The sequence below is a fragment of the Lissotriton vulgaris genome, chromosome 2_1 (assembly GCF_964263255.1).
Source record: "Lissotriton vulgaris chromosome 2_1, aLisVul1.2, whole genome shotgun sequence".
NCBI classification, from domain to species: Eukaryota; Metazoa; Chordata; class Amphibia; order Caudata; family Salamandridae; genus Lissotriton; species Lissotriton vulgaris.
This window is the reverse complement of record NC_141687.1, coordinates 2,028,084,405-2,028,108,599: the sequence shown is the minus strand read 5'-3', so window position 1 is coordinate 2,028,108,599 and position 24,195 is coordinate 2,028,084,405. Positions and strand designations below refer to the sequence as shown.

Sequence of the window (24,195 nt, the reverse complement as noted above, 5' to 3'; positions counted from 1 at the left end):
TTTGTAAAAGTACACTTCTGCAATAAATCTTGCTGAGCGAGCTGCGCATGTGCGCAGCAACTCTAGGCGAGACCTAAAAAGCAGTTTACTTTCTAAAAAAGACTAGCACTGAGCTGCGTTTCTTAGCTACCTGTCCTTGATCACATTTTAAATCAAAGAATATATTTTTTAATGCATCCCTGTTCCTTAAAGGAAACGGGCTGCATTTATTTAAATTTATTTTTTAGCATTGGCAGTGGTTCCATGGACCCCTGACTACTCAACTCAACAGCCCCTTCTTTGAAGTGTTGGTAAAATTTCTATGTTTTTGTGACTGGATTTTGGTTGCATAAATCCACGTGTTGCATGCTTTGAGCCACATGACTGCCCTGCCTTTGATACCTTTTGATATTAAATGCATTGGATCAAGGTTTTTTGGTTGACTGCGTGGAATGTGGCTCTGAAGTTGAGCAGAGTTAGCACTCACGGAGAATTGAATCTTGGGTCATTAAGACATCTCCAAAATTCAGAAACACATTTGGTGTTCTATGGAGCGGGTTCAGTAGTGATCATTGGGTACCATTAAAGATGTTTGCACTGAAATTCTGTTTTGGTAGTGGAATAACTATCCAAATAGCACTTAAGGGGTCTTTAGATGGGAAACAGAAGCTTTTGAATGTGGTTGACTAATGTCAATAGCCGTTGTTATCTTTTCCATTTTTATAGAGTGGTGTGGACTTCCATGACATTACCTATCTGTAAAATCCATTATATCATTCCTAATTGCAACAGAAATAGGTTTTGTCCTTGTGGCGCACATTATTGTATTCTGGTGTATATCATGGTTACAAAAAGGTTGGAGAAAAGGCTTGCAATCACTTATGCGATTACCCGGTTCCATTCTGTCTGGTTCTTTAGGCCTTTGTAATGAATGTGCCATTTATGTGGATAAATGGCATTATAATGACAGTCACCCATCACCATCTCAGTCTTATTTAGCATATTTTAGCATAATATAGTGATGTGTAAGCCTGTCTAGTAAGAATAAGCTATGGAGTAGGGCTTGATTATGTCCTTTTCAGATTCTGACTTTATCTTGCTTAACGGCAGTGCTTGCTATTGGCTTTGGCATGATCTTATGTCATCTGGCATACTAATTTTGCTCTTTTGCGTAAATGGAGGCTTATGCTTGGGTGACTACATTTTTCTGAGCTCTCGCCATTTTCTCGGCTTCACTAGGTGAGAAGGGCATGTTTTCCCTTTCACTTGTTTTTAGCACTTTACTGACCAGAAATAACTGGATCTTGTCAGAGGAATGTGCTCGCTCTGCTCTGAAGTCATAACAGATGCCTGGCCAGCTGAAGCTGTGGCCTTGGTGCGGAGTGGTACGGACTCTGATGGGAAAAGGGGGCGTGGCTCACCAGGAGCTTAGTCTTACGTCTCCACTTGTACTAAAGGTGGTGTCTGGGTTCTGTTCGGTGGAAGTTCATCACAGGGCAGACGTGTAGTTGTGGCGGTGGGGCATATAGTGTCACTACTTTCTCCTGTTTTGTGTTACTAATATGTCTGTGTTACATTAAGGAGCTGACATGGCAGCTCTTCTCCTGATCTCCTTTGGGTGCCTTATTCTTGACTTTAATTTAGTGCAAAAGTGTAGGCACAAGGCATTGTGCTTGTGGTCACAACATCTATAATAGTTTCAATATGAATGTAGACGTTTTGACACAGGTTTAAGAGATACAAAATGCATCAGGGCAGTAGTAGTGGGGAGTTTATATTGGTAGATTTGTAGTATAGGATAGTGTGTAGATGGACATTTTCTCTCTTAGGGGCGCAGAAGAACATCCAGTTCATGCCATGATCAGAAGATGCATTTCTTTCATTCCTGGATCATAATGTAATCCCAATTCAAGACGATCAACAAATTGTAAAAATAACATCTCTACATCTGCAGATATGTGCTGAATAGGTTAAAAGGTATGCTATTTCGAATCGACCTCCACTACATCTTGAGTCACTATGTCACAGGCATTACATGTAGTACTGCAAAAGTGCCAATGTAAATTCTGTAAACGCCGACCCTAACAACTCTGTTCTTTTATTTTCGTTGGTATCTGACCTTTAACTCTGTTATTAATTTAAACTTTAGTTTGTTACCAACCATAATCTTTAAATGAATTTAATTAATTCATGATTTTTTAAATTTATTAGCTATAACCTTTAAATGGAGTGCCACTGTTACGCACTCTTATCGGAAACCACCAGTTCTGTCTTGTCGGTGTTCAGCTTCAGACAGTTGGTCTTCATCCAGTCAGCAATATTGATCATGCAAGCAATGAACTTGTTGCGGGTGCTAGATATCTTGTCGGTGAGGGAGAAAATGAATTGCATGTCATCATCGTAGGAAAGGATGCTGATGTGGTCTGAATGGAGGATGTTGGCCAGGGGGATCATATAAGTGTTGACGAGGGGTCCACCTAAGGGAGGATTCTTGCAGGATTCCACAGATGAGGTCGCGGGCGTTCACGGGGAAGGGTGTCATGCTAACTGACTGGGTCCTACCAGTCAAGAAGGAGCAGATCCAGCAGAGATTGTTTGTCCTTGGATTCTGATCTTGTTAAGACATTGGACGAGGATGGGGTGGGAGGCCGTGTCAAACGCATCAGAGAGGCACAGGAGGATGAAGGCTGCTGTTTTCCTCTGTCCAGGATAATGCGGAAGAACTCTGTCTTCAATTAGGGAGGTTTCCATCCTGTGGTTCGGTCTGAACCCAGACTAAATGGTGTCTCGGAGTTGTTGAGTCGTGGTTGTTGAGGTATTTGGTGAGGCATTGGTTGCTCTTTTTTTCAAGAACCTAGGCTGAGTAGGATACTAGGGAGCTCTACCTGTAGCTGGAGAACATGGAGGGGTCTTCAGAATGTTTCTTTAGCAAGGGAAGGACTGTTGACTGTTTCTAGTCATCTGGGAAGGTCGCTGAGGAGATGGTGGTGTTTAGGATTGGCTTGAGAACGTCTATGATGAATTGGAGTCCTCTGGAGCAGTCCTGGTGAGGGCAGGTGTCTGCGGACTCCAGGGTGGATGGACCCTTGCTCTTGCACAGGTGTGCTGAGGCTACTACGAAAGCTGGTCCCCATCTTATCAGCCTCCACCCTGCAATCGATCGTATCTGCCACAGTTATCTCAAGACTAGACTATGGCAATGCCTTATATCTCAGCCTGTCGCAGAAGCTGTTGAGGAAGCTGCAGGTGGTACAGAACGACGCAGCAAGGCTGATCTACTCCGTGCCCAGAAATTAGCACGCAACCCCTCTGCTCCAGAAGCTGCACTGGCTACCTGTGAAATTGAGAGTTCAGTTTAAGTGTCTCTGTGTGGCCCATAAAGCGCTCTTTGGGAAAGCCCCAGAGTACATTATGCAACGTCTGAAGAAATATGTTCCTGGTAGATCCCTGCGCTCAGGTAAAACTTCCAATCTGATCCAACCCAGATTTAAACTAAAAACCAGAGGGGTCAGGGCCCTGTCCGTGATTCTCCCGCAACTGTGGAATGAGCTTCTGGCCACTCTGAAAGAAGAATCACAGCTACTACCCTTCAGGAAAAAACTGAAAACTCACCTATTCAGAAAGGCAATGACTCCGCCTTAATTGGGGACAGCTGAGGGCTCGGGGTAACAGTTATGCTATGTTCTTCTGTTAAGCGCTTAGAGACCGGCGGTGATAGGCGCTATACAAATAATCTATTACATGACATAACATAACATCATGTGATTGCTGTTTCGTCCAGAGTGACAGAAGGCCATGTGGTACGCATTGGTTCTTTGGATGTGATCGGCAGCCATTTTACCAGGTTGTTGGATCCGGGTGCGTGTTAAAGTTACTGCATGTGTAAGTGATTTTGTTGCTTAAGAATTGGTGTGACATCTTTTAAGATGAAAAAGATTACTTTGTATGTGTTGGCGTTGAAGCGGTCAAGGCCTTTGAGGAGTTGGGGTTGGCGTGGTCTACCAGGTGGATGTTTAGGTCTCCAAGAGTAGTAGCTTGTGTCAAGCCCACAATTATGTTGGTGCAGTTGGCAAGCAGTCCTGATCTGTGGATGATGGTGCCCCTCTGGGTGTAGTTGGCAGTGACGAGAAGCTTGAATGACAGATGTTCCATGTCGGTGGATGATATGTCTGAGGAAGTGGTGCAGCTGATGGTGTTCTTGCGGATAACGGCAAGTTTGTCTCCGGGCTTGTGTGGTCTGGTTTGCCTCATGATGATTAGACTTTAATGTTCAGTATCATTTAACAGGAAAGTCCCCCTTACTGCAGATACAGAAGAGTTGATCTGTTAAATAGAAACCTCAGATTCTCGCACTGGAGCCTTCTGGTAGGCCCATGTTTTGTCGAATGTATGTTTGGTAGATTGCTGATTTTGGTGGCCTAATTGGCGAATGATCTCCATCAGGAGGATGTCTCTGAAACATTTAATCTTCTGATAATTTATGCATATGGAGCAGCTCTGTGTCCCTCAAACATTTTATAGTAGTACAACTTCTCCAAACAGGATGAAGCCCTAAAGCAAATGAAATATAGTGAAGTATTTTCGCTTCCACAAGCATTCACTGCAGACGGTTCTATAATAACATTAGAGGGCGAGCAATAATATTGATATTGCACTTCAGAAACCATATTTTTCTCTGTCTGCAGTTATGTTGGTCTTTTCTGGTTGCGATAGAAAACATATACAGACCATTAGCCAGTGGAATTCTTGATCATTAATGCAATGTGTTGGCTAGTAATTTTCCATACTTTGTTCAAATCAAATGCTTATATATCTGTTGCAGGTTGTTGCACAAGAGGGAATCCTGCATGTCACTGGTGATCAGACTAATCATCCTTCTAAAGACTACTGTGTTCTATACAATCCTTCGTGGACACCACTTGCAGAGAGCCTTGATAATGCTGTAAGTACTTAATCTTGTATATTTTAAAGAGGACTGGTTCAGGAAGTAATTTAGAAAAATACATGATACTTTTTTTACAACTATGTATGCTGTATAACATTATTTATGTGATTATTATTATTAGTTAGAGCATAGTGAATCCATTTAAATGACCTCCTCATCAAGTTTACTGTTGTTGTTGTATTCTTCATCGGTTTTCTACTTAATGACATACATCTATGTTGAATAATTAACCTTCAGGCACATTACGTAGTCTTATGCTAGACAAGGAGAGTCTATGAGGATGGACATCAAGTGTGCTCACAAATCCCTGATACTGTAGTAAATGAGCATGGATCAGTTGGAACTTCTGTTGTGCGCACTGTGTCCACAAGCGAACTTCAGTTGCTTTTATCGGGGTACTAGGAAAGTATTCCTAATTTCGCTTTTGTATTTTATTTGTAGCATTGCCATAAATAAACCTAGGTTCTTCGTACCTCAGCAGTATTTTAAATGGCCTGATTTTAATCCCTCAAAATGTCAGTGGTGTAATTCTAGAAATCAGGAGATTGCAAAGATTCCAAACATTTTGGTTAAGTGCAGAGTAATGGCCTCCTATACTCATTGAATTCCCCTGGAATATTGTATTGATATTTAAACATTTGTACTTAAATAACCGTTCTGTTGTCTTGCTGGCATCTCTAGAGTGTATATGCGGCAATAAGGGGGCTTCCATGGCAAAGCAAGGCTGTGTAAATATTAATGATATTACCTTTTTATTTATGTTTTTATAGTGTATAATATAGCACAAACAATGACCATCTAGCTATCGGAGCACTGTAAAAAGTACTGATGAGGGTCATTACAGTAAGCACCAAACATTTTTTATACAATGTACATAGAAGTCGAAGAACATGGTACGAATAAATAAGATACCAAATGATCTAGTGTGAATTACAGCTATAAGAGTGCTCTTATTAAACATGTTTTTCTAGTAGTAAAGCTTTAACTTCCTTCTTGAAAAGCCTGGAGGAGGTAATTGCTCTCATTGAGGGTAGTAGGAAGTTCCCTATTTTTAGAGCAGATCTGGCAAAAGTGCGGCCATGTGTTTTCCTTTTTTTTCTGATCTGACTGGTTCTAGTATGAAGGATTTACCACTTCTGGAACCACTTCCGCCTCCTGATACTTTGGTCCTATTCGCTATGTATTTAGGACCCGAATTATGTAGAGCTTTGTGTGTTATGCATATAACCTTCAGTTGGATCCTATCTTTTACTGGAAGCTAGTTGAAGGTACTGATTGATGGGAAAATGCAATCATAATGCCGTGTGCCTGTTATGAGTTTTGCAGCTGTATTTATTGTCACTTTCTTTGGGACGAGGCAGGCTTTAGGAATACCTATGAGCGTCGCATTACCATAGTAGAGTCCTGGGGGGGCGTGGCTTGGACGCCGATCGGGATGGTGGCGTGAGCTTGTAGCTCCGCGCCTGGTCCCGCTATTTCTTCTGAAAACCACACCATTGGCGCTCCCTGAAAGGCGGTTTCTCCGTAGGAAGTATTGAAGAAACATCGGAGAGCAGCTGGGGGCTAGCAGGAGACCGAACATAGAGCTGAGACCCGATTCCGGAGGCCGGAGGTGCCGAGCCGAGAGTGGAGAAAATGGCGGCGTAGGGGAACAGCAGAGACTGCTCGCGGGGCGAGGCGGATCAGAATTGAAACAGATTGCAAACGTCTGCCAACGGGGCACGAGGAGCTAGGGCCCACTTGAACGGGACCGCAGAGAGGAACTGGAGGTGTGGGGGCCCACATCGGCCTGGTGTACGGCAGACGGGAGAGACATAAACCGCTCCAGATCCGAAAATCACAGCGTATCCGCAAACGAAACAAACTAAAGAGAGCGGTGCGGGATGGTCAGATGGCCGCGGACAAGAAAGGGGCGTTAGCTGCCACAGCGAGTATCACGAGGTCGCAACAAGAGAAGGCAGTAGTGGGGTCGGACTCTGACGATGATGGAGGAAAATCTGGACAAGAAATATCGGAGGCTGAGAGTTCGAAGGGTCCAGCGGTCACCCCACAGACATCAGATGGACTCTTTAATGAGTGACTATTGAGAGGGCTGAACAATTCCGTTGCTTCTACTGGGGCAGGCTCTCCTAGTGTTTGGCGGGCTGGCAGGTATGGTGCTGTAAATGTAGTGTGGGATCGAGGGCGTGGGGTGGGGGCTCTGCCTGCCCTGGGTCGGCGCTAACTCACCCTCTTGCGGCCCTTAAGGCCTCCTGTGGTGGCGACCACAGATTAGTCTGATGTGTGCTGTGTTACAGGTTTGGAACAGGGCTGAAGCTGGGTTATTAGGTCCTGTCCTGGGGAGAGGGGTTTGGGGTATTTTTTCAGTAGTTTTGATGGGGGTGGCGATGCAACTGCAATGATGTGGGCAATAACTGGTTGCCATTGAAACGGTACGGTAATGACTAGCATGGGGACGTTACCTAATTTGAAATGCCTAACATGGAATGTCCGGGGACTTCGAACAATGGTAAGACGCCACAAGGTACATGCTTATCTGGTGAGGCGTGGCGTCCAGATTGCAATGTTACAAGAAACTCATCTAACTAAGCAAGAATGCACTGCACTGCAGAAGAGATGGCGTGGTCAGGTGTTTGGCACCACGTATTCGGCGTTTGCTCGAGGGCTGCTAATATGGATAAGGTCAGGGATAGCGTTCCAGGTTACGAACCAGCTGGTGGATCCTGAGGGCAGATATGTGGTGGTGGAGGGGAGGTTATATGGCAGGGATGTGGTTTATGCAGTGTATACACCCCCAATGTCGATCAGGCCCATTTTATTGATGATCTGACGAGTTCACTGGCCTATTTCCTGGCGGGCCCCATCATCCTAGGAGGTGACTTCAATTCAATTACTAATGTGACACTTGATAGGTCGCACCCACCGTTGGCCGACTCCCCAGTACGTGGGTTGGCCACACATAGGAAGGACTGGCAAGAGACGTGGGGATTGATAGATGTGTGGAGGGAGCAGCATCCTGACACTAGGGACTATTTCTTTTTTTCGGCCCTATATGCGTTACACGTCAGAATAGACTCTGTCCTGTGTAGTGGCCCCCTGGCTGCCATGGTAACTCACACGGAATACCTGACTAGGACCATCTCAGATCACAATCCCTTGTTGGTATTGGAGCAGTGGCAGCGGGCGAGATCAGCGGTTCCAACATGGCGGCTGCGGCCTGACACATTGGAAGATCTGGTGTTTAGTGATACGGTCCAACAGGGCATTGAACACTACTTTGAGGAGAATGAGGGCTCTGCTACTGCGAGATCGGTAGAATGGGATGCGATGAAAGTGGTGAGAGGCGTATGCATGGGCAGGATCTCGAATGCAAGGACGTCAGTTTTGACTGCTCTAGCGAAAGCGGAGGATGCGTTGAGGGAATTGGAGCAGCGTAGGTCTGAGCGACCGGAATTACAGGAGCGGTTACTTGAGTCTAAGGAAGTAGTGGCGACCGAAACGGAACGGCTGCAGTGCTATGATTATAAGCAATACACCATTAAAGCACATGCCGAGAGAGATAAAGTGGGTACGTTCCTTGCTAGGATTGCTAACCCAGACATTAGAGGTTGCCCAATCATGAGCATAAGAACAGAGTCAGGGGAAATAGTCTACTCGCAGGCGGCGGTGCTGGCGCGCTTCCAGTCTTATTATACGAAGTTGTATGCATGCCAACTAGGGGTGGAGGTCTCTGAAATAAGTGAATACTTGGACTCTGTCCCACTGCCAGTGCTAGATGACTAGGAAGCGAAGGAACTGGGAGGGCCTATAACGCTATCGGATATTAGAGTGGCCATTAAACAGATGGCGAGGAACAAAACGCCTGGGGTAGATGGCCTGCCGATAGAATTCTACCTGAAATATATCGATATTATAGCGCCCAGACTATTGGTGGTGTACACTGAAGCTAGAATGTTGGGGTACTTGCCCAAATCAGTGAGGGAGGCGCTAGTGGTGCCACTACTGAAACCCGGCAGAGAGGCATCCGATGTGACGTCTTATCGGCCCCTGTCCATGCTAACTGTGGACTATAAGATCTTGAGCCGTATTCTAGCCACCAGACTGCTACCACACATGACCAGACTAGTGCATGGGGACCAAGCAGGGTTTATTCCTACTAGGACCACGTCAATGAACATACGCCGACTGATCCGGATATTAGACAGTGCTGGGGACACAGATCGAGAACCTGCAGTCTTATCGGTTGATATTGAGAAAGCTTTTGATAGCCTTGAGTGGGCATACCTGGACGAGGTGTTGGTGAAGTTTGGTATAGGAGAGGGGTTTGGGAGATGAACAAGAGTGCTGTATTCATCGGCCACAGCGAGGGTACGCCTAGGATCGATTATATCCTTTGATTATCCAGTCCGTAGAGGGACGAGGCAGGGGTGCTCGTTGTCCCCACTGCTGTTCGCACTGGCAATGGAACCATTGGCGGCGCAGGCAAGGTCCGGGGCCATGTACCAGGGGATCAAGCAGGGTGAGGAGTCGCATTACAGATCATTGTATGCAGACGATCTGTTATTATACCTGGCGGATGCAGAGCAGGCCCTGGAGGGAGCAGTGGACATGTTATCCAGATTTGGCCGATTGTCGGGCCTTAAGGTGAACTGGACTAAGACTTGTATTTTTCCGCGGCGGGCGGGCGCGCCGTGTCCCCCTCGCGCGCTGGGGGTGTTCTGGGAGCCATCTTGCTTCACTTATCTGGGTGTCCGCATCTACCATGAGGCCGCCAGTCTGTTGGAGGGTAATATAGGGCGTTGCGTGCGCGCATTGAGAGGTTGCATATCCTTTTGGGCCTCCCTCCCTCTATCGGTGTTGGGTCGAGTGGCGCTACTGAAAATGGTGGCGCTCCCAAGGTTGCTCTATTACTTTCGCACCCTGCCGATCTGGATTCCCCAGCGGGTCTTTAAAGAACTGAGGATGTTGGTGACTGACTTCCTTTGGGGTCACGGACGACGCAGGGTAGCATTGAACACTTTGATCGGACCCAAGCTTGAGGGGAGGATGGCAGTCCCCGACTTTGAACTATAAAATTTAGCAGCACAGCTTCAAATACTCACGCAACACATCGCCAGGGAGTTCAGAGGGCCAGATCACTAACGAGGGACTGGTATTCAACGCCATGTCCTGGCCTACATAGTTATGCGTATCATCAATTGGTGGAGGGAGAGAGAGTAGAGATCCTTTCAATCTCCTTTCAATAATTATAAATCAATGTGGAAAGGATCACTGGTCCTGCATAACCAAGGTCTGCAGGTGGATCGGTAGGTGTCTCCCAAATAAAAGACCCTCATACACGTGTTTTTTCAGAGTCGTGTAGCGGTATATGATGTGTCCCCGCTTCTTGTAACACGTGTCCGTGCGTAATCCTTGGGTCAGTTTTTGTTTGCACCCTCCACCAGGAGGTTGTACCATTGGTTAAAACAGTAGTGATGGTGAATAAGTGAAATAGTGCCATAAAGGTGTTCTAAAATACCCGGACAGCCAGAGGTTCAACTTTAATATTTCTGGATTCGGGTAAAAGGTTAAGGCGTGTCGCTATGGAATTATTTAGGAATTCTAGCGCACTAATCTTGTGAGGTTAAAAAGTGGTCGACATGTTTCAGCCTTATCTGCCTATTGGTCAGTCGGCTTTCCTCAGGACCATAAAGTGATTAAGTGGAAAAAAAGGGGAAAAGGTAAATTTATAACCTGATTCGTTTTGTGGTAGTAGGTCACATTGTACCTGTAATGAAAGAAAAGGGAGATAGTGCAACCACATTTGTAGCGAATAAGTAAGTAAAGACACTTCAGCAATGTACAATGACCTAGAGACACAGTTGAGAATTAAGAAGCATATTATTAAAAAACATATAATTAAAAACGAGTTGTGCAATACTAAACTCAGTCACATTCATATTAAGCGTCAACTTACTCATTCTCAAAATTCTATGCCGAATATTGTGATGTATAAATCCCAAAATTGTATTTAGGCGTCATGAGATCATTCCTTTACAGTGCCCTGATATTGAAAGCGCTATTTAATTTAATGTGCAATTCTATTGTTACATTGCCATGACGTCCAAGGCGCTAATCAATTTTACTGTGTCATCACGATTATCTTAGACATTGGTATAACTATGTAATACCTGTTCGAGTATAGACTCTTACAATTATTTAAAAGTACATGCATTCGTTATTAGACGGTACCAAGCACTCGTTCTACATGTATTATGAAAACTGAACATGTGCATACTGCCGCTATAGTCTCTTTAAATGCGCACTCTGGAAAGCCTATTCAGAAAAAGATTCTCTTCAAAAAGTAGGTACTTCTAACAAAAGTCTAAAACTAAGCAAAACTCAATACAGAGCGTGGTCTTCAAATGCGCTTATGCATAACTAGACCTTATAGAATGTACCTCTACATTATGTAAGACTTGTCTCCTCGGGAACCATGGCAGTTAGGGGGAGGCTTCACTGTTTTGGAGTGAGGAAAAAAAGGGAGTTTAGTAAAGGGGTTTTAATACTTGCAGTGTACTCCATAACGAAAAGGACAATGCTCCTCGATACCTCTAGCCTTCAAACACCCGTCTAGCAGCTTGTGCTGTCTCTGCCCTTGGTGACCCGGAATCAATCGCCAGTGTGTAACTTGTCTTCTTTTATTGCAAAGTAATGGAAACTGAAGAGTTACTCGAGTGTTTATACTTATTCGTATGCGCCAGAGATACCATTGGGAATGCTGACCGCTCTGCCACATGGGGGTGACTGGTCCCCGCTATCAGAATGGGAGGAATTAGGCTTACAGATGGTTGGGGATTTATACATAGATGGAATGTTGGTCCCCTTTCAGACGTTGCAGGAACAGTTTGGCCTGCCGGACGGGAACTTTCTTCTGCATGCGGCAGTGGTTGCGGCGATGCAAAAGCACTGGAAGGGAGGGCTAATTGAGCCGGAAACTACCATGGCCTGCCAGTATGTGGTGATGGCCGCGGGTACGTTTAAAGCGGTGACCTGCCTCCATAATAGGATGTTAAATGAGGGACTGGAGCCACAGCTGGCGCTAAAGGCGAAATGGGAGGACAGTACAGGTAAGCCCATCCCATAACAGTGTGGGGCCATATTCTGAAACGAACATGGAAGGGGACAAAGAATGCACGTTTCCAACAGGTACACTTTTTTGTCCTACACAGGGCCTACCTGACCCCGGAAAGGATTAAACGGTACTTTCGGGTACATGACGCAATGTGCCCGAGGTGCCTGGCGTCTGAGGTTGACCTGGATCACCTGCTGTGGGGCTGTCCGAAATTGGGGACGTATTGGCTGGAAGTGGGGGAACTCCTGAACGTGGTTACTGACAGGGAGGTGGACTTTGACATGGCGGCGTGCTTATTGCTTTGGTTTCCTCACACAAAGAACACAAAAATAACAAGCAAATTCATTGATCTAGGGCTCATGCTGGCCCAAAGAGAGATTACCTTGCACTGGAAGTCCAAGGAGGGTCCGTCAGTGAGGAGATGGATGAATGAGTTGCTGAAATGGTCCGGGTGTGAAAGTGTGCTCCGAATGAGACAAGCTGCTGGGACTGACAATGATAAAAGCTTGGAGATGGCGAGATCATGGGAGATGATAGTTCAAGCGTTGCGAGACTACATGGTGGAAGACGAAGAATAAACAAATTGAACACTTAGGGCTCCATGAGGCTTGAAAGAACAAAGGCAATACCCGATTTGTAGCGTGCTCCATTATCAATATAGAATGACTATGCCCACATCAGCAGCGGTTGGGGGGGAGGAGGGAGGAAGGGATCGTTGGGGAGGGTTGTTAGGCACCGAGGCTATGTTATGGAAGATTCTGAAGTTGAACCTAGGGCTGGGTACATGGCAGGGGGTCCCCGAGAGGGGTCATACAGGTTGCTGTGGGCAACAATAGATATACCCTGGACTGACACCATAGGCGTCCACTGGTAGGTATGAGCAGGACCAGGTGTTACAACTCCGATGTCACTCACATAGGACGCCGGAACATGCTGGCTGGTGTAGAGGGGGGGGGGGGAGTTTAGGGGGGTAAAATGTAGATACTAAATGAAATTAACCAGACACCCCTCTGGGGTAACCACTGTGACGCTTTCGCTATGCATACGACTCGATGCGCCGCCCGGCCTCCGGGTTCTGGGCTAATTGGCTGTGTACGAATTTACTATTACTTTGTCTATGCTTTGTGACGTCATAAGAGTACTGGTTGATCTATTTTGTGAACTGGTTTCTAATTCTGCAATAAAAACAATAAAAAAAAAAAATTACCATAGTCGAGTCATGACGCACCAGTTTAGAAAAAGAAAACCAATATTTATCTGAATATAACCAGACCAAAATTAAAAAATCCAAGATCGACAAGTTAAAATATCACTTTTAAGAGAGGTTAGTCCGTAGAAAGCAATGGATGCATTTCTTTTAGCACAAAGTATCCTGCATTAAAAATTCAAGACAAAGCAAGCACAGGGGAGGTTAGGTGCTGGAAAAGCAAAGTGATGCATTGGTTCCTTATTATACAGGGGAGGTGATGCGTTGGTTCCTTACTGACAGGAGTGGTGATACGTCAGTTCCTTACTGCTAGGCAGGGGAGGTGATGCGTCGGTTCCTTACTGGCAGGGGAGGTGATGTGTCGGTTTCTGGACACACAGTCTCTATTCCTTACTGTGGTGCAGTGTTGACGAAGAATCAGCTCCCAGGAACGATGTGCCAAAAATCCAGATGCGCTGCGTCTGTGCGATAGCGGCGAAGCAGGGGCTGTGTACTTCGTCGGAGTTGGAGCATGTTTCACGGACGTTGGTAACACAGTGCTCAAAATTCACGCAGCAGTGATTTTTCTGACACGCTTCGATGGCAAGCTCGAGCGTCCCGTGAAAGCTGTGGTCGATGTGCCTTTTGAGAACCATGCTTCCGGGCAGGCAGCGGCTTTGCGTTGATCTTCTGCATGTTGCCGCGTGTACATGAAAGCTCCAAGTTACCCACAGGTTCGGGAAGCACTCCAACCACGGTGTACATCCATACACCCACAACCACGTCTCAGACTGCCGACGCGTTTCGAAATTCAATTCTTCTTCACGGGCTACATTCCACACAGTACACGGTGTTGCGTTGAGACCACATCTTTAATCCGTGGAAAACTTACCCTGTTCTTTTGGCAGCTAATGTTTTTACACGGATTAAAGATGTGGTCTCAACGCAACACCGTGTACTGTGTGGAATGTAGCCTGTGAAGAAGAATTGAATTTCGAAACGCGTCGGCAGTCTGAGACGTGGTTGTGGGTGTATGGATGTACACCGTGGTTGGAGTGCTTCCCGAACCTGTGGGTAACTTGGAGCTTTCATGTACACGCGGCAACCCAGCCGTAAGGGGAAGCACCACCGCATGAAGGCAGGACAGCAGCGGGCCAGCGAGCAGGAAAACTTACCCTGTTCTTTTGGAGCCACGGCACCTATGAAGTACCACACACGCCTCGGGGCCCATCAGAGGGTCTTTTAAAGACATTTCCACATGCAACTGTACTTGGTGGACTACATATCCCAGAACACCCAAGCCTATCAGGAGTCATTTAAAGACAGCCTATCAGAAGGCAGCTAATGTTTTTACACGGATTAAAGATGTGGTCTCAACGCAACACCGTGTACTGTGTGGAATGTAGCCTGTGAAGAAGAATTGAATTTCGAAACGCGTCGGCAGTCTGAGACGTGGTTGTGGGTGTATGGATGTACACCGTGGTTGGAGTGCTTCCCGAACCTGTGGGTAACTTGGAGCATATGTGTGTATATATATATGTGTGTGTGTATATATATATATATATATATGACCAAGGCCTCTGTGCAGGCCGAAACGTTATGCTGCCGTGGTGTGCTATTGAATAAAAGAAACTCACCTGCACTCTGGGTCTTCCTGTTCTTTCCTGTGTGGGGTCGGTAATTGGAGACTGTTGCAGTGAAAAGTGCAGTGCGGATATATATATATATATATATATATATATATATATATATATATATATATATATATATATATCCACTAATGAGTAGTTATGGTTGGGTTAGAGATTCTAATAATAACATATTCCCCTGTGCAGAATGTTGTATGACTGAAGGCTGTGTGTGTTTGTGTGTATATATTTATGTGTTAATTAATACAAAACGTGCTGCGCTGTTCCTGGAAAGGGAGGGAAGGAGGAAAACAATACAATATATGATGCGGAGGATGTTGTTAGGGTAAAGAGGAATTATCCATGGACATCCATTTTGTTGGATTTAATGCCCTCACACACCCTTTCAGGTGTCATGCTTCATCATTTCTCAAACAGCGGCTTTACTTGTTATACAGAGAACTCTAGATAGCTGCCCTCGTCCACATGCCATTCCAACATCCTTTATTTGCAAGTTATTGGAACTCTGCTTGACTAAGAATTTTTTCACATTCCAAGGCCACTTCTATCAACAAATCAAGGGGACCTCCATGGGCGCGATTTTTGCCCCTAACCTGGCCATATTGTTCATGGACGAAATAGAAAGACAGGTAATTCTACTACCCTCCAATCCCTTCTTCTCCGGTATCATCATGTGGCGCAGATACATTGATGACATCTTCATGATATGGAGATTAGACACCAATGTACTGCGCCACTTTTTACACTGGATGAATAATAACTGTCTGGGACTCCAATTCACCTCAACATCTGACAAGAATTCCATAAATTTCTTGGATCTGACAATTTTTCATCAGGAAGGCGAGTTGCTAACAAAGCTTTATAGAAAGCCCACTGAGAGAAATACCTTGCTAGAGTACTCCAGTAATCACCCGAGGGCATTGAGGGACTCTTTACCATTTTCCCAATTCTTACGAATTAGGCGAAACTGTTCCCACAGGGAGTATTATTTTCGAGAAAGCACTACCCTGGCCAACAAACTAAAAGACTGGGGTTATCCGAGGACAATTGTAAAAAAACGCCCTTAAAAGGGCCTGGTACCGTCGACGTGAGGCGCTCCTTGTCCCTAACCCAAAGAAAAACATGAACAGAATAGCTTGTGTGACAACTTTCTCCCCCATTTCCAACAACTTGAGAAAAATGATCCTAAAACATTTGCCAGTAATTAATGCAGGGATTCTAGACATCGAACGTCCCCTTTTTGCATTCAAAAAGAGCAAGAATTTAAAGGACCATCTGGTCCGCGCAGCACTTCCCAGTCCTACCCATTCTTCCACTCTTGAGTCAGCATGGGGTCTGTCCCCCATAGTCTGACATGTCAAATGTGGTGGTTGTACAGTTTGTAATTTAACAATTGAAGGAAAAAGTTTTGTGTTTAACAATGTCACCTTTATGTTATGTTATGTTATGTTATGTTATGTTATTTACATTTTTAATGCGCACAGCTGCTCCAGCGAAGGAGCGTCCTGGCGCAGGGAAAGGTAGACACAACATAACACTAAATCCAGCAGCAAAAAAAGCAGAACACTTAAAACAGGGAACATTTAAAACAAGAAGGTTTTCAGGGCCCTACGAAAGGATATTAAATCATCCAAGAGGCGGATTTCCAAGGGGAGCGCATTCCAGAGGGTTGCAGCTTTCACTCGAAAGGAGCGACCCCCCATCCGACTAAGTCTGAAACAGGGGACAACCACCAAGGATTGTCCAAGGGATCGGAGTGAGCGAGTAGGAACATAGGGAGAGAGCAGTTTGTTAAGTATCACAGGTGCCGACTCTCGAAGAATTTTGAAAACCAGGCAGAGAGCCTTGAATTGAATTCGCTTGTTTATCGGGAGCCAGTGCAGGGACCGCAGAGTATTAGAGGTGGGGCAGGTCCGGGGCAAACCGACCACCGCCCTAGCCGCAGCGTTCTGGACTCGCTGTAAACGAAGGATCTCAGCTTGGTTCGCTCCTAAAAGGAGTGAACTAGCGTAGTCCAGCCGAGAGATAATCATTGCTTGAATGACCAGCTGTCTTGTAGGAGCATCAAAAAATCTGAGCAGGGGTCTTAGCCCGCGTAATACTCCAAAACAGCAGGCCGCCACTCTCTTCGTGTGAGTCACAAAGCTTAACGTGTGGTCAAGCCATACTCCCAGATTCCTGAGTTCCAGGACGGGGGCCGGAGCTGATCCCAGGTCAGGAGGCCACCATCCGTCCCCCCCAGAGGTCCGCATCCTTTCCAACGATCATCACCTCCGTTTTTGTCGCGTTCAGCTGGAGACAGTTGTTATTCATCCAGCTGGCCACCTCTCTCAGTCCACTTCCGAACCTGAGGGCATCCTGCTTGGCATCCCCGCTGATCGTAACCGCCAACTGAGTGTCGTCGGCGTAGGAGACCATGGTTAGGCCCCATTGCCTGGCGACCTCAGCCAGCGGCTGCACGTACAGGTTAAAAAGCGTGGGACTCAGCGAGGAGCCCTGAGGTACCCCCAGGTCCAAAGGATGGTACTTGGACTGAAAAGGAGGGGTGGCAACGCAGAAGGAGCGATCACTAAGGAAGGAGCGGAACCACTGCAGAGCTGAGCCACAGATGCCATGGTCCTGCAGGCGGTGTAGAAGGATGCGATGGGAAACCGTGTCAAAGGCAGCGCTCAGGTCTAATAAAATAAGCGCTGCCGTTTGACCTGCATCGAGCACAGTCCGCAAATGCTCAACCAATGTAATACACTCACAAACTGCAATACAAGCAACGTAATTTATCTTATCCAATGTCCGTGCAACAAAAATTATGTTGGGCAAACATCACAAAAAATCAAGACCCGTATCTGCCAACATAGGAGCCGCATTAGATGTCGAACGCCAAATGCCCCACTGGTGGAACACTTCTTGGAGACCAATCATGATGAGGACGACATTCGATGGACTGTACTAAAGACATTGAAACTTCCCCAGAGAGGGGGAAGCATGTCCAGTCTCCTAAACAAAGAAGAGTTGAAGTGCATAATACTGCTGGACTCTATTCGTAATGGGTTGAACCGGACAGAGGATTGGACATCGCTACTCTGAATGCCCAATGATGTATACTAGTGACTTTTGGACGTGTCTCATATCCTTGTAACCTGAAAATAACCTTGGAAAAACTGAAACTGTGAAAAACTGAATACTCAAAATCAAACATTGTGTTTTTAAATCTGCTGTCGAATCTAATGTGTATGATTGAGGAGCACAGACGGCCTTCACTCCCCACGGTTATGAGCCTAAAATTGCACTATAAGCCACCCCAATTTTAATCACTATCCACGCCAACCACAACATGGCTACCGCAACACACCCCAGTTGCACATCGGCCAATCCAACTCCACCACTCCAATATGGCCGCTAAGTACCAGGAAGCCGTACCCAGTCCTTCCTTTATCTTTAGTCCTTCCGGCCTCAAAATGACCAACTCACGAGGCATCCCTGCACAGGGGATTCGCGCTGCCACCGAAGGGGGAGAAGACCATTGTGTTTCTCCCTCCCACCCACTGCCGCTTCCATTGAGAAGTCAGGTAAGCTAACTCCCAAACTTAGCTCGGACTCCATTTCCGCCCAACATGGAAGGGCCGGCCTTAACTTTAATTTTTGTTATTCAGCATTGAGCCTGCGGACCAAATAAAGGAGGCAACCTACTCCTCAAAACGGGAAGAAACCCCTGCGTTCCACTTCCCACCCACGGCTGCTCAATTTGTAGCCAGGTAAGCTTCAACTCTCACCCGTCGACCTCGGCGCCCTAGCCCTACAAGTGTCCTGCTAATGGTAATAATCTTTAACCATACAGCAATCAGCTCCCAGAGCCGGAAAGAGAATTGAATCCAACTCCTTCCCCAACGAGGAACAATCATGCCATCACGACCTTGACCCAGGACCCGTGAAGGTAATTTTCCTGACCCCAGCAATTAACGGCCCGGTGACTGCCTACAGACAGTCCCAAGCCCACTCTTGTCCCTCACCGACTTTCACCACCACCACACTACATCTGAATCTAATTCTGCTGCGTTTAGTTGATTTTATCGGAATCACGCAATTACCACCATCACACGCACGACAAATTGCGCGTAACCAAGATGTCACTACCCACACCGATACAGCACTATAGATCAAAATTAGAAATGAATGACCAACTTATCACCAAGTCACTGCGCCGTTTTTTCACTGTAAAAAACACGATATGAATATCACAACTCACATTCACTTCAGAGAATTTTCCGTGAGTGATAATAGAGAATGGCCTTAAAACTTTCACATGGACCCTGTTGAATGGTTTTAAATCTTATCATTTCAGGCGGATGCCTTACCTTGTTTTTCCAATGTTTTTCCCCTTTTTCTTTACAGGCGTTCGCATTGTAAACAGGCAGTGATCTTAAATTGTCCTGATGATGATCCCGTTTCACTAAGAGCCTTTAGGGATCGAAAAGTTGACGCTTTAAAACAGTGTAACATGTAACTTAGTGTATATATTCAATTGTTGACACTGTTGAGTGTGTTTTGCGGAATTGTTTATTGAAATCGCAAGCCACTCTTTGGCTCCAAAGAACTTTTTTCTTGCCTGCAAAACCTCTTTCCTTCCTTCTACCTTTCTTGATTCTTATAGTTTTTCTACCTTCTTGGGATAGGTACAGGATTGTACCCTATCTTGATGTTCATATTTGACCCTCTCCAGGTCAATGAAATTCTGTGTTATTCCTGAATAAACTACTCCTCGCCCGGCTGGGCGTCGAAAAATATAGTACTGATTGTGGTCTATATTGTTATCTCTTGCTAAATTGTAAATCCTTAGGACCCTTGTTCCCTATAATAATGCTTCATCATTTGGGCATGCTCCTCGTTGGGGCACAGAATGTGCAACCATTTTGCAGCAAGCAAATTAACAGCAGTACACCGGCACCCAAAGCGAGGAGTAACGGAAACGGCCAAAGACGCTGGAAAAAATAGAATGAAAAAATGCGGTATCACACCAAATATAGCTTGGAATGAAGTCACAAGATCAGAACTTACTACTTTAAAAAAGTCTGCCAGGCCCGTGGTCGGGGAGGCATTAAAGATAGTGTGAATCAACGCCCCAAAATGCAGGGGGAGATCTGTGTTTAATAAGGCATGTACCTCAGTACGAGTATGAGCCACGTGAAGGACGAATGTCTCACACGCAGATGTAAGAGCGACTTCTTTTTGAGACAAAAGCGCTCTTATTCGACTCATCTAGTTGAACTCTGCTTTCAAGGTCAGAATGGAAGGCCAGATGGATACATCGAGCTTCCCATGTGGAGGAGGAAACAGGACATTCTTACAGCAGACAACACTTTGGGAAACAGTCACGATGTACGGAATTCCTTTCAGCATACCACAGCAATCTTCATTACTTAACAGTAACTAATAACGTTTGCTAATAACGTGAAAGTAGGTGTAATTGTCGGGGCAGATGTACCTTTTGCAATGCAGGCCAAATTAGGCGCGTCTGTATTGCAGGAACCGTGCAATTGTAAATTCCTACAGACCAATGAGTGATTAGGGGTGGAAGTACAATCTTCACCTTTTTAAATAAACTTATTTTCCCTCCCTCAAGCACCTTTAGGTGAACGGAAGAGACCAAACCTCATGGAGGTATGCGCTACCCAACGGTTCATATCTGCCTGTGGCATAGTGTTTCATGCATGAATCAAATGTAAACCGCGGGAAAGGTAGCGTTATTAACCCATGGATAAGCCAAACCGCTGAATTTGTCTCGGCCACTGAAAATGGTAAGGGTTCTTCCTTTTTAATATGTAAAAGTAAAAAAGTGGCATCTTTCATTGACCTAAATTGTTGTTTGACAGTCAGATTAAATTTCAAAAACAATGAAGAAGTGTTCACGTAGTCCCAAGGCACTTTCCCAGCCTTTAACGTTTGTAAAGTCCATGCAAACTGCATAGTAGAACGCAATTGATTTTGACCATGGTACAAAACTGAGACTTTATCTTGCACAATATCAACAACAGCAGAAACAATATTATCTAATGTGTGAATTCGGGAAGAAAGTGTGTTAATGCTATTATCTACAACTGCAAGCACTTTTTCTAAATTAGCTTGATCAATGGCATGTAACCTAGAAGCAGCTTCAATTTGGGACAGCTTCCAAACTTCGTTATAAACTGCATGGATCCATCTTCTGGACCTGCCTTTCGCAGGACCTCTGAGAAAGTCATTCAAGTCAACCGCGTCAGTCAATTTAGACAAATGGAGTTTAACTGACGCTAAGGTGGAGTGTTTGAGCCAGGACTGACACAGCTTGCCAACAGAATAGGTAGTGACCGTATGGTCAGTCTCAAAACGAGGGTCCACCCTAACTTGTCTTTGGCATCCAAACTGGAAATGTTAAAAGGACGAATTCTGTAACAGATTTTGTAAATCCTTAAGGGACCTACTGGTATGATTATTCCAATTGGAGTATTCTCCCAAATTAGGAATAGAGGGAGCATTTAATTTTTTAGACTTAGCCAATCCAAAGCATGTGGTTTGTGAAATAGTCTAATTCAGAAACAACATATGGTTCAGGATGAGACATGCACGATGCAAAGCCTCAGTGCCTTTTTTCTTGCCAACGCTTACAACCCCAAACAGATTTAAGATCAATGGTATCTTTCCACAACTCATAGCCACCTATGGCCAATTGGTCCATAAAGTACTTTAAATACAATAATTTAGTGTGGGTAAGTCTAACCTTGGAAGAGGACTTTTCAGTCATCTTAACATAAAATGCCTCCGGGTCGGATTGATTAAAACCAGTAAAATAAGAAAACCTTTTCAAAAGTGTTATGGAGCTGCGTTCAATATGAGCGGGACAATGTTCCCACTGTGTGTAATTAACCACATTTCTAAACTTGTTTGCTTTGTGCAGGAAGTGATTTCCATAGTGTTGAAAACAAAACAAATCCGCATAATTAGCAGAATCTAAATACAAATCTTCAGCATCAAAGGCAGCATAATATTTCAAATCAGAAAATAGAGCCTCTACAGCTTGGACATCCCAATCATCAGAGCGAATATTTTGATCTGAAAGAAACAGGTTAGTATTAGATTCCTTACCTTAGAATATCCCCAGGCGTCAGACTGGATCCGGAAACTTTTGCGTAGCAGTACCCTTGCGGGTCGGTAGGCGTCGTCTGTGGCTCCGCATCCGTCATCTGCGTCGTTGGCGCCGGGATGACGTCGCCGGAGTACTTAGACGCCGCCCTCGCGCACTGATGTCAGTTCTTCTTTTTTCCGCACCAGCAAGCGCCGATCCGGAAAAAAGTGGTACCCTTAGTCATTTTTTTACTAACTTTTTTGATCATTTTTGATCACTTTTCGAGTCATACGACTCTGGCGGTGCCGGTAGGGATGCCCGGGTTCAAACCCTGTGTCGACTGCAGCCGACTGATGTCTGTTACCGAACCCCATTGCCGGTGTCTACATTGCCTGGTGCCTGTCCACAATGACAAGTCCCGACTGCCGGGTCTTGACGTCGAAGGCTAGGTGGGAGCGGTCCCGCAAGCGCCTCGAGATCCGGCAGCCTGCCCCGCGCCGTTGAGGTCCCGGTCCGGAGGGACCGGTCGCGGGGCCGGAGTCATCACAGCTCCGGGAGTCGACACCTCTCTTCTGACTCCCCCGAACGCTCACGCGACGCGGCCGGGGGTTCGGGCAACACTGCCCACGCAGCTCCGCTGCATACCCGCCGGTCCCTGGCCAGAACGCGACGCCTGAGGAGGTCAATACCTTCCTCATGGCCATGAGGTCGCTCACTCCTCCGTCTGGTTCCGCGGCGCCTGACTGGGAGCCCAAACAGGCCGGGTGCTTCCGGCCCAGTGCCGTCAGTGACTTCGGTCCCGCTGGATCCGGATCCGGGTCGTCGCCGGTCGACCTTACGACCTCGCCGGCTCCCAGGGTGTCTTCCCTAGCGCCGTCCCAGGACGACGTCGTCCCCGGTCATCCCCTCGGTCTGGCGCCGCTCGATGCCGTTCTCGACGCCGATGGGAGACTTTTGCTTCTATGACCCGGCCCCATCATTTGACCCTGAGTACCAGGAGATGGGTGGCGAGGCGAATTGGGAGGGGTCTGAGGAACCTCTGGTACGTGAGTGCCAGTCTTATCAGGACTGGGCAGGTGAGCTAGGGGATGCCAGTGGTGGACATTTCGCCAGACACTGGTTTTGTCTCCCCTCCTACCGTGGCTTCAGAGGAGGGGGCTGCCTATAGTGTGGTGTTGATGGGGGCGGCCAAGGCCTTATCCCTTAAACTCCCCGTCGCGGCCGTGAGGACTAACCTCCTCACTGAGGTCCTTAAACCGCAATGGCCAAACAACTGCTTATTTCCCTCCTGAGGCGGAAGCCGGGAGGTCTCTCTACTATTCTTTGCACAGTGCGCTTTTAGCGCTTCATTGTTTTTAAAACTGCTCGAATTTTATTTCACTTTGCTCGTATTGTCTGCATCTATCACGCTTGATTTAAAAGGCGTGTAGAGACTTCCCTTGTACTTTATTCGCTTTCTGTACCTCTCCCCCCTCCCCCTGCCCCCGGTCAGCTCTCGGCCGAGTGTAGACGCCGAGGGCTGGTTGTTTCCAACTTTGGCGGCCATATTGGGTGGGGGCTGGTGAGTGACGCGCTCTAGCAGCGGTCATAAAGAACGGCCATGACTCTGGCGCAGGTCCGGCGCGTCCGCTGAGCGCGTCCGCTGCGCGGAGTCGTGCCAGAGTCGTGCCAGAGTCGTGCCCGTCTGCGCCCGTCTGCGCCCAGACGAGCCTAGGGCCAGCCACTCTGCCGATTTTATCAGGTACCCCACGCACTTATCCCAGAAATGCACTACTTCGTTTGCGCTCCTTGCCACCTTCATATTGTACCCTGTGTAAGACGGACCCTTTACCTTTTACTTATTGTGCTTTATGCCACCCCCCTAATCAAGTAGCGGTAAAACACACTCTACGCCTAGGTCTCTTGAATTGCAGATCCCTCCCCAGGCATTCGCTTGAGGTTAATCACCTCATTCTGGAACAGGAGTTAGACATCCTGTTTCTAACAGAAACCTGGCTTACGCAGGGCTCAGAAGCAGATATGGTTAACGCCCTTCCCCCTGGTTTTCTTATTCTTTCCCAGGATCGACCGTTGGGTCGAGGAGGAGGCGTCGCCATTCTGTATAAGAACTTACTGACCTGCAGAATCCAGAAAGGCGAGGTGGAAGACTGTGAGAGCTGTAAGTTCTCCTTCCAAATCTCACCTACTGTTGCAATGTCAGGGCTGTTAGTTTATCGCCCCCCAGGA

General features: G+C 46.4%; 1 protein-coding gene across 1 annotated transcript in view; it reads left to right on the top strand.

Moving 5' to 3' along the window:
• SPPL2A (signal peptide peptidase like 2A) overlaps positions 1–24,195 on the top strand; it is a 311,837-nt gene that overhangs the window by 18,743 nt on the left and 268,899 nt on the right. Inside the window, exon 2 of the mRNA XM_086958253.1 lies at positions 4,802–4,921. Within this exon, the coding sequence (XP_086814379.1) occupies positions 4,802–4,921 (120 nt within the window). The remainder of the gene's footprint in view (positions 1–4,801; positions 4,922–24,195) is intronic.